This window comes from Anopheles arabiensis, chromosome 3 (genome assembly GCF_016920715.1).
Source record: "Anopheles arabiensis isolate DONGOLA chromosome 3, AaraD3, whole genome shotgun sequence".
NCBI lineage: Eukaryota > Metazoa > Arthropoda > Insecta > Diptera > Culicidae > Anopheles > Anopheles arabiensis.
Window position 1 is genome coordinate 43,269,575 of NC_053518.1, and position 11,056 is coordinate 43,280,630.

General features: G+C 38.2%; 1 protein-coding gene across 7 annotated transcripts in view; it reads left to right on the forward strand.

The window, feature by feature from the left end:
* The window catches only part of LOC120902875 (mucin-5AC), a 159,138-nt gene extending 153,124 nt beyond the window's left edge, over positions 1-6,014 (forward strand). For all 7 annotated transcript variants that reach the window (XM_040311940.1, XM_040311938.1, XM_040311944.1 and 4 more), the window contains one exon: positions 3,490-6,014. In XM_040311940.1, coding sequence (XP_040167874.1) covers positions 3,490-3,614 — 125 coding nt within the window. In that variant the 3' untranslated portion in view covers positions 3,615-6,014. The remainder of the gene's footprint in view (positions 1-3,489) is intronic.
* The last annotated feature ends 5,042 nt before the right edge of the window (positions 6,015-11,056 follow it).

The window sequence follows — 11,056 nt, forward strand, 5'->3', positions numbered from 1 at the left end:
AAGAGTGTAATAGTTGTGGAGATTTCTTTTGATTAATAAAAAAATAACAACTAATGACTGGAAAGGTATGGTAATGTCCTTTCCATCATTTCGTTTTCAACAAATATTAATACTTTTTTGGTTTTGGTAAATTGTTGGTTTCTCTTAAGTCCACTACACCACATGGTGCAAAAATCATTAAAGATTTATCATTGGACCTAAAATAAAATCTACCATTTTTGCGTAACCTCCAACAAATCCATGTCGCATGTCAAATTCTTCACCAAAAATCTTGGGTTATGTAGAATTGAGAGAACATGAAAATGAAATCATATTGGGCAAAGCAGTTAATGATATTTACTTATTCCTTCAGTGGCCATCATCGCAGCCCGAAAATTTAAAAATTCTAATGCACTACTCAAGATAAGTGTGCCAATTTTGAGACTTCCTGAACTGTTTTTTTAAATCGTATCAGAATATCGTCTTCGCACATCAATGACGATTCTTTTCGACTACGCGGAGTGCGAAAAATCAGACCTGCATCCAAAAAATTCATGGAAAACCAAGCATAAAAATTCTATATTTGTTTGGAACTTGTGTTCAAAACTTAGGTCAGGCTCACGAAGTGCAAATGCAGCCTTTTTGACAACGGTAATGATTAATAACAATAGCTCATAACAACAGCACTACATCGCCCATATTTGCAAGCATAACATAGGCTATTATGTTCCTAAGACTATCCGACCTTCAGTCGATTTCGTAAAGTTCATATATTTTTTTTTAGTAACTTGGTTTTCTGAGATTAAAAAACTACGCCGGATTTTTGAAGAAGCATAGCTTAAGGGTGCCCTTAACCAATTAAGTGTAGATAAAAGTATTTCAATACATGATTTGCAAACTGTCCAGAAAGTCAAAAAAATATAAAATGGGTGGAAATATGAGGAGACCGACCATAGGGTGCCGTCACTAATCAACTATTAAAACACATGCTACATGCCATCTTTGCGCTCTATCTAACCAAAGAAGTTCTTATCGGTAACTTACTCCACTCTTTTTTTAATCGTACCACTAAGACAAATGATTGACACCTTCCTCCTGAGCGGGTAAAAATAAGCTCTCAAGTTTATCTTGTCTTATAAACAATCTAATTCTGCTTCATTCAAATAACTGCCAAAGTTCTTGTCAGGTCGTATTGAAAGCTTTCGCGGGCCATATGTTTGACATGCCATGTCTTTAAAGTGTCATAGATATTTTTGTTTTACGTACTTTGTGCCTTGGCAAGCAAATATGCCAGATTAATAAGAGTCCACATAGAACAGGATAACTAGGAAATAAGTCTCCGTTTTTGTTACTGCATTTTTAGCTGCATAACTAATAGGTTATTCTTTTTTTTTGTCATCATTGTCGCTCTTTTTCACACCTCGTACCATCCAAAATCGATTAACACTACAGAATGTGCTGAGTAGCATGTAAACCAATGACCATCATTTCAAAATGTGTTAGCTAATCATACGATGCTGCAGTACCCTTTTTTGAGCCATTTCTATATCCTGCTAATATTATTCATGCTCAATCGATTTATGTTCAGACGAGTGAATTGATTTTCTAGTGTCGTTGCTAACATTTCCACCCATCCGAAAGTGTCTTGCCAATTTGCTTCCATTCGATGGTAAAGATTTTCTCCCTTCTCGAGTTTATCTACGCAAGATGCCGGTTTTGAACTTCCCACCATGATGACGCATGCTCACTTTCGGCACAGCATCACAGAATCCCACAAGGGATGGATGCTGTGCGGACAGAGCACAAAAAAACCTTCGAAGACGACACTGCAGCTAAACCCGCAGCATGCTAGGGCGCGTCGTTGTACCTTTTACTACTGCTGCTACTACTACTGCTGCTGCTGCTGCTGCTAGCGGTGACCAACGAACCGAAGCCGTAACCACGTGTTTTGAATGCCAAACACCATTTGCAAAGTAACAGCACGCCAAACCACGATAGAGCGAAAAGTCCTTCAAGAATGCTTTGCGTAGTGAGGCGTTACGCTCGATATCAAACGGAAAGTGAACGAAATGTAGGTTTCCGGAGGAATCTGTTTTTTTGCTGCTTTCCCATGCGAAGTAAGCCTGATTGGGCAGCACTGGCTGTGCCTAACCTCGATTCCTTTTGTATCCCGTGTCCTCTCGTCCCTAACATCGCCTAACATCTGGTATGTTGCGATGATTGATGGTACCACTGACTCCTTTCCGTTTGTTGATGTGACTGAAATTGTGCCTTTACGCCGAGGAATTTTCCGACCGGCGAAGGCTACGGTCAGAATAGGAAGGAAATCTCGCTTATGGGCGGAAATTGGACCACTCGCGAAATGGTGCACACTAAAGTGCAGCCCTCAGGAGGTGTGTTGCAAGCGAGTAAGCAGCAAGTATGATCGATGATTCATGGTGATATGGTTGTAAGATGACGGAGATTAGGTGAGTGTTTCCTTTGATATCAGCGTGAGGCCAAATGTGAGAGTTTTATTAAGGATACTAGAAAAAAGGCATTCAATCTGGAGTTTCCTTCAAATTGATTTGAAGCTTGCATTAAAGCTGTAGTATAAAGTATTCCATTCTTTAATTTGTTAAATAATAATAGAATATTTACAAGGTTATTCACAGCACTGTTAATATACATCCTCTTATTTTTTGTATCAATTTATCCGCATATTGAAAATCATGCGCGTCTCTTGAGAGGCAAATTTACAGTTTGCCATCGGCCATCAAATAAATAACATCCAAACACAATACGAAGCACAATCCATCAATGCTCTTTCGTCAACAGTACCCTAGCATACGCTAGCTGCAGCAGCACGTGCCTGGGAAATAATTAACGTCCACTTTGCGTTCGCTTTCGATTGCCTTTAAATGTGATTACACATTAGAACCCAAGAGAGACGAAGGAAGAGACTAGTACTGCTGCTTGCAAAGCACACCGTTTACGAGCAGAAAGAAAATATCCCTTTTCTTCACTCACAGCCATCGGTGTTCTAACCGTACACACACCGCGTTAGACATTTGCTTGTGTACGGCGGCAACATTGTAACCAATAATCGGGCCACGTTTTTGCCCACTCCAATTTGCCTTATTCTAGCGGCGGCAAGCGAACGTGCCGTACCGCGCCTGGTACCTTCTACTACGTTGCCTATGTAAACCACCGTAAGCCATGGACCATCGGATTCATCTTTGGCATTTGCGTGGCGCCGAAACGTGAAAGAACGCGATGCTGTGTGTGAGATGTAGATTCTTGGGCCATTTTTTTTCTTCTATTCATTATTTGTTCGAATGTGAATATAGTGGAGGCACGTTTCATTTACTGGGGCGTGTACTGGGGGGCAAAGTAGAGGAACAACTACCAACTCTGAAGGTTGGCTACCGTAGCACTGTAGGCATTGTTTTAGAGAGCTTATATTACATGAATTTGGGTTTAATTGTTATTTTATTTTCTACTACTTTCTTTCCCCCCTTTTCACAACAGTGACCGATTCGCGAAGTTTCCCACAACAATCGTCCCAGCACACGACACCGACGACCCAGAAGAAGAAAGGTTTCTTCAAGAGCTTCTGGAAAAAGTCCCGCCACTATTCGCTCGAGAAGCAGTAAAGGTTTCGCTTTCCAGCAGTTACACACACGGAACAGCGCCTTCCAAAAACCGTGGTAGACAGAAAAAACTCTGTTCTCTGTCGTGTACTCAAGTAGGAATGGCAGTTCTTTCCTAACAGAACGCGATCGATCGTGGCGTGAGTGGCAAGCGACGGAAAGGTACGTACCTTTTTACATTGACCCTTTTGGCCGGAGACACCGTCTTTACATCGTGTCACACCTTCTGTACGCGCATCGTAGAAACATCGCACTGGACAGAAACATCGGTGAACAGAGAGCTTTTTTCTCAGTGAACAAAAACAACATACCGCTGTGTTTCAGCGATTCCAAATCAACCCCAAACTAGAACACTAGAACAGTAAAAACCGCACAAATAAGGCAAAAGTAAATAAACTGGAATTTTGTTGAGTGAAAAGTGAAAAAACAGGTGCAACTAGAACCTACTCTAGTACGTATACATTTTAACAACCCAAATGAAACCTCCTGCAACCGCAGAACCTATTCTATTCTCGCACGCGATGGCAAATATTGAATGAAGAACGAACGGGCGGAAACTGTGGGACAAAGTTTTTTAAAACATTACTTTCATTTTGTCAACTACAAGCAAACAGTAGGAACGAGACACCATCTTAAAACGTTCCATTCTTTTTGAAAATATCTTTGATAACCACCAACTAACGTGTTTTCAATAGCATCCAAAAACAAGTAACATTTGTTACAAAATTCGGGATATGTTTGCATATTTTTGTTATCAACCTGCAGTTAGTACTTTTTCGCATTACAAAAAAAAAAACGGAGAAGATAAATCTCAATTTACTATGAATTGTGTGTAGTGTTGTTGTGTGCGTTGCAAGAATGATTTAGAATAGAAGAAAATGATTGTGAAAGTTTAGATTGAAATTGGTACTAGAAAGTTTGCATAGAACAAAAGTTAGAAAGTGATAAGCAAAATTAAGAGCAAAACAAAAAAACTGTCGAATGAATGAAATTAACGACCTTTGAGAGAGGAAAGTGTAAACCAGAAAAAAAGGTAATAGGCAAACCCAATGATATTAATTAGAAGAAGAAAGGCATGGCACAAACAAGTAGATAAGATGGACAAAAACTAAAAAAGATGAAAAAGACAACAACAAAAAAGAGTATCCTTCTCTGTTTCCATCTACGGAAGAAGGCTTCATTCGGCTTCAAACCAGTGAATGTACATAAGACGTACTAAACCCAGTGAAAAGGACCCGTGCTCTCCGAAAAGTGTGTCCAGTAAAGCGATAGGTTCGTCTGTAGAAGAAAAGCGGTCATGTAACGACACGGCGTGTGTATCGATTCGGTTTTGGTTTTCTCGATCCTGTTTATCCTAAGCGATTTGTTAGATTATGCTTTCTCTTGTACAGACTGTTATGAAATATGTTATGGTAGCTTTAAGCGTTTTTTTTTCTTTTGTTTTTTCTGTTTTTGTTTGTTTTTTGTATTTTCTTAGCTTTGCTGTTTCTAACTGATACATAGAGATTATTTTTCCACTGTTACTTTTTCCTTTTTTTTACCATTTGGTAGATTTCGCAGTAATACAGTTATGCTTTCGTTAACCTTAACTTAAGTAAACCGTCTATAATGCGTCTTTCGAATGCGTTATCCAAAAACTGAATCACATAATTAAAAAAAAACCCATTTTGTCTCCTCAAACAAACAAACGAAACGAAAAGACATTTTTTATCACAGCACTATCCGGCAACGTAAATATTAAAATAAATCTTAACAATGTCAAACTCCTCACAGTAAACAAGTGAATGCTATTGCACACGTACATACACAGGCTCACATACACAGTGTCAACAAACGTTCACAATACATACACACATTAAAACGACTTTTCAAAGAACAGCGGTACCCTTTTAGAACGACAGAAAACGTTAATAACAAAACATTTAAGAAAAACACGCTTTCAAAATAATGTCAACGTAAATGGGGGAGATAGTAAGTGCGATGCGATAAAACATAAGTAAACAAAAAAAAAAGAAATAAAGGTTAAACATAACATAATAAAGAATGTAACGAAGACAAACAGTGCGAGAACGATAATGTTAATTCAAAGCGTGAGAGCGAAATGAACCAACCTAAACCTAAGAGTCCCATCTGCTAACACACAAATAAACAAGCAGCCTGCAAAAACTGAAAAAATCATCCTCTGCCCCCTCCCTCGCCGGTGGATGATAATGCTCCTCCACCATCATTTCACTCCTTCCTTCCATCCTTTTAACAATCAGCATTACACGGCAGGAGAAAATGGAACACAAACCCCTTACAAAAACCGCAAACAAACCCCTAAAAAATGTATCTCACATTTTGCTTACAATTTGTATCGAAACAGTTAGCATAAATAAAAATCACACTCTAGTACTCAGCGAGCGTTGTTGTGTTTTTGGAACTCTTTTTTAACTTCGACGAATTGACGACGAATGGGGGAAATTGGTATTGGTAAGTATTACAGCCCATTTCGAGTTTAGATTAAAGAAAGAAAAGAAAAAAATATTGAACAATATTGTAAATAAAAACCATCCCGTTATTGAATAGAACGAAATATTTCGCACAAATACGAGAGTTGTTTTTTCCCTTTATTTCATGTAAAGTGGAACCCCTCATACGAGCTTAATCCGTTCCAGTGACTCACTCGTTATGCGAGAGGCTCTTTTTCGTGTGAATTTTATCAAAAGTGAAATAATTGATTCCATACGCCATTGAAAAAATGAATATTGTCTTTATAATTCTTATAATTGGGAAGAAATTTGTAGTTCACTATTTGTCATTATTATTGGTCCATTTTCTTGAAAAATTGGTCGATTGTATTATTTTCTTACTTTAGAAAACACGTTTTAGATTGATTTGTGTCGGTGTGTTTCGCTATTAGATTGTTTCAGGTATTTATTTATTTATTTATTCATTTATTTATTTATTTATTTATTTATTTATTTATTTATTTATTTATTTATTTATTTATTTATTTATTTATTTATTTATTTATTTATTTATTTATTTATTTATTTATTTATTTATTTATGTATTGCTACTACGACACTTTTCCTCCGGGCAATAGTTTTATATTAAACGATGCTTAATATCGAATTATTTATCTGAGCGATAATCAAAATTAAATAAATGCATAATTTTTACCGATCGTGATCTTGATTTCACACCTGCACCGAAAAACGTACCAGGAACACAAATGATAATGCTCGTTATGCAAAAAAAACTCATTATGAGGGGTTCCACTATATCTTAACATTAGAAATAGAAGGGCGCATCATTCAACTCGGCAAAAATAATTTGCACTCCAAAGTGACCACGAATGTCACAGGGAGCAATCGATCCAGCAGGTAACATCGATCAAAATACTAACATAGTGTTGTCTCCTTCTCTACTCTACCCTGTGCTTATCGCAAAGGAGAGAGCCGATCGGTAAAACAACAGAAGCGCATCACATTTTAGAGGACACATTTTCGTTATAGCGACATCTCCTTCTTTTGCATACTAATTGATCGATAGATCACCCTTTTCGCAGAAAAGATGGTTGTCCTGTTTTCTCCCCTCACTGCCGGTGCTGCTCGGATGCTGCGAAATCGCCCAATCCAGGATGAACGGAGAGCATGTTTCTCAGCAGGTGTCACTTTACCAGCGGGTCATCCTTTTTTATCTTATACGATCGATGGGATAGGATTTATCGTTGATATCTTACAAGAGAGCATCTATATCAGGAGATCCGTCATCCAAAGAGACTGGATGAGCCACTGGGTACTGGATCATGCAATCCAATGGCTAGCTTAGTGCCATCCCTTTCTATAGCACACTTGGTTATTGTAATTAAAATTGCCAACTTTTGCCTGCTTATCATCTGAGAGTAATAGGTCGATTGAACAGAGTGGATTTAACTTGCCTTTAAGTGATGCTCTTTGTATTACATAGTTTAGCTCCACCGTTTTGCTTATTAATTTAGATACTGTAAAATTTAGCATAATCCCCTTTAATCGCACGTCTTGGCTAAAATTTGCTGTCAATGCCATGCGTAATAACCGCTGAGTACTAATCCCATTGGAATTGCTATCAACACAAACACTCGCTTCAACAATCCCGGCAACTAATTAATCTGGGACTATGGCTGGGACAAGGTCGTCCTCAACGTCAAAATGTAGCGCTTCACAAATAAGCTTATTCGTTACACATTACATGAGCCCAGATTAATTAGCGAGAAGAGAGAGCGAAAGAGAGAGTAATTCCTTTGGGGAAAACATACATCCCCCTGGTTGAACAGCAACTTGAAATCTTGAGTGTTTAGAAAAAAAACACTAGACAAAGCTTATTAGTGATGGAATTAACCATAAAACATTTACCATTGCATTGTACAGGCGGTCCCCGAGATACACGGTACCTCTTATACAAGAATTCGGAGATACGCGGTTTACTACATTTTACAGTTTATTGAGCAAATTGTACTGATTTGACACATCAATTGTCAAATCCCAAATAGTTTCCCTATTGAGCGAATGTTCAAAACCATTGCAAAAGGTTTAAACAGTTGAATTCAGTCAGAATCATTAATTAAGTGGACAAAATCACCCCCTACTTGCAAAATTATACGAAAATTAGTGATATTTTTTTACTGGAAATCACGAGATCGGACTTACGCGAAAATTCGAGATACGCGGTATTTTACGGCCGTTTTCTGTCCCCATTAACCGTGTATCTCGGGGACCGCCTGTAGTGTTTTGGATAAGTTTGAAGGAGGTACTAAATGATTGATCAAAGGAAGAAAGGCCATGTGGAATACATTTTTTTTTTTAATTATATTATTTTTAAACCAACAACTTCTTAGCATTATAGAAATGATCGAATACTACCACAAACTCTAAATGGATTCTGCAAATGAGGTACAACAAAAACATCCCAACCAAATGTCCAGAAACTTAATTTCCTTTTTTTCATAATCAATATGGAATTTGTATTTTTGAGTACCAACAGCATGATTGAAGGTATTTCGATGGACACAAGCAACACAAAAAGCTGCTCCCGTGTATGCCACTGCCATCGTGAATTGATTTGTGATCAGTTGTACAACATCATACCTAGCAGCAGCAGCAGCAATCGGGTATTTCACTCACCTTTGACGCAGAGCCGCACACCGAATGTTGCTTGGTAACAATGATGATGTAGCTGCTGCTGCTGCTGCTGCTACTGCTGTTGCTGCTGCGGCTACTACGGCCACTCCTAGCTGTACGGGATGCCGGAGAGCAGAAGAACACGCTCGCATCAATATTCCACCGAAGTTGTTTCCGGTTGGTGCAAAGGGTGTGAGTGTGTGTTGAAGGCCGGAGACTAGCCAAAAAGGCCAACGAACAACTCACCAACGTTCGACAACGAATTGGAGAGAATGAATCCTCGGGTGGCGAGGGAAACAAGCAAGATGAAGAAGTACATTTTGCACACGAACCAGAGGGTAAAGCAAAAATGACCTGGAGGGAAGGCGTTTCGCGAAAAGCATTGAATTGGAAAGGTAGATTTGGGAGGTGGTGGCGCTAAGTGTGTTCAGATTAGAAAAAATGATTTAAACGGTTGTGTTATTAACCCTTTACCTAGCGACGGAAGTGGTTGGGCAAAGGTACATGAGAATCCTTGTTGTAAAATAAAAAGGGGTATCAACGTGCTTTCTATGAATTCTATTTCTCTCCGCGCTATTTCTCTCTGAGAGAACTTTAACGAGGTTTGATGGGAAACTTAAAATAAAAAAAGGAACTTGAAACGAAGAATTTCATGAGTTACTTTACGCTACACATGCTACTCTCTACTTTTTATATCGGAACAACTTACCTAAGAAATTAATGTAGAAGTTTATCTTTTGGATATTCGACCCTTTCTTGTTGGAACTAACAGCTTCACAAATACAGATTTGATTAAGTTGCTGATGTGATGCTGCTACGATGATTGAACACTACTAACGTTGCATCATCAGAAAGTTGGCAGCTTCTAGAACACGACACGTTCTGCGTTCCACAAGGCTACTATGATTCATTCGAACTGTGTAAGTTCGATCAAGACATCACATGGACATCACACCCGCCTTTAATATCAAACCGTTATGTCCTGTACAGGTGTAAGAACATACGCAATTGACATCCTTATCACCCCACCAACACTTCAATTATTATCGAAAAATGATAATAACAAATTTACTTCAGATACCAGAAGACATAAACGCTAGATGACAAACCGGACATGGACTAAGTCCGATAATCAGCTAAGTGTACAAATACATAGATAAAGATAATCTTTCGGTGTATTATAGCAAAGCGAATAAGTATTTGATAGAAAGGATTTTGGATGAAATTAAAAAAAAAACAACCAACCTTAACTAACTACGTTCGAATGTTTTCAATGCGTTACACTTAAAAGAACCAAACAACAAATAGTCGTGATCCCTTTTTTTTACATTTTCTTTACTGTACTTTTCATGTTTCATTATCTTCTTTCTTGTTTGTCAGCATTTAGTAGCATGTTCTGTGTATGTTTCTTTGTTTCTCCGTTTCGTATTAAGATGGTTGTTTTTTGCGATCGCATTTATGCGCCTAGCTGTGTTGTATTTTGTATGGTGTTGTATATAGGGGTTTTCTCTTGCTTTGTTTGATGTTTTGCTTCCTCCATGGCCGTGTTATCTTGCACATTACTTCTTTCCACTGAATCTCCCACGATCCTTGTCGCCACGTTTTATGCTAAACTTTACGCACGTGTCACACCCTCTCTCTCTCTCTCTCTGCTATCTTCGATTTAGTATTTTCAACTCGACTCACTTGCTAATGGTACCGCCGCGCCATTTCTCTCCGGCTTCATATATTATCACTCGTTTTTTTCTTTCTCTTTTAATTCGTTATCTCATTTTGACTGTTTCTATTTTGCATTTTTTTTTTTGCAGTGGCGTTGCTATGCTATCTGTTCTGTTTTTTTTTCTTGTTTCATTTTTATCTCCTTTTTCAAACTATGGTGTTAGTCTTTTAATGCTCTGTATCGCGTGGTACTTCACATTCTGATGTATATTTGAGGTTTTACTTTTACAAAGATTTTGTTGTTGTTTCCCTTACTGAGGTTACACTGTTTTCGGCTCTACTTTCTCTCACTTGCTAGCAAAAATTGGCATGCAACTTCTTGTAGAATCAAACTTTGTCCGCAGCTTTTTCATTCATCTACAACTGCTCTTTTGGGTGAGCGGGGAATCTACGGGATCAAACATGTGGGACAGGTGATGCCGTTCCTTTCTCCTTCAGTTGTTACATCCTTTTAGAATCGTAACGAATTGTCCAATTAGAAAATACATCACCAACGGGAAGAAATGCTACTAGAAATCTCCCACAAAAATGTACAAAAATCGCATTTGCGATACTCTCAATAATCAAGCCAGTAAGCTTTAC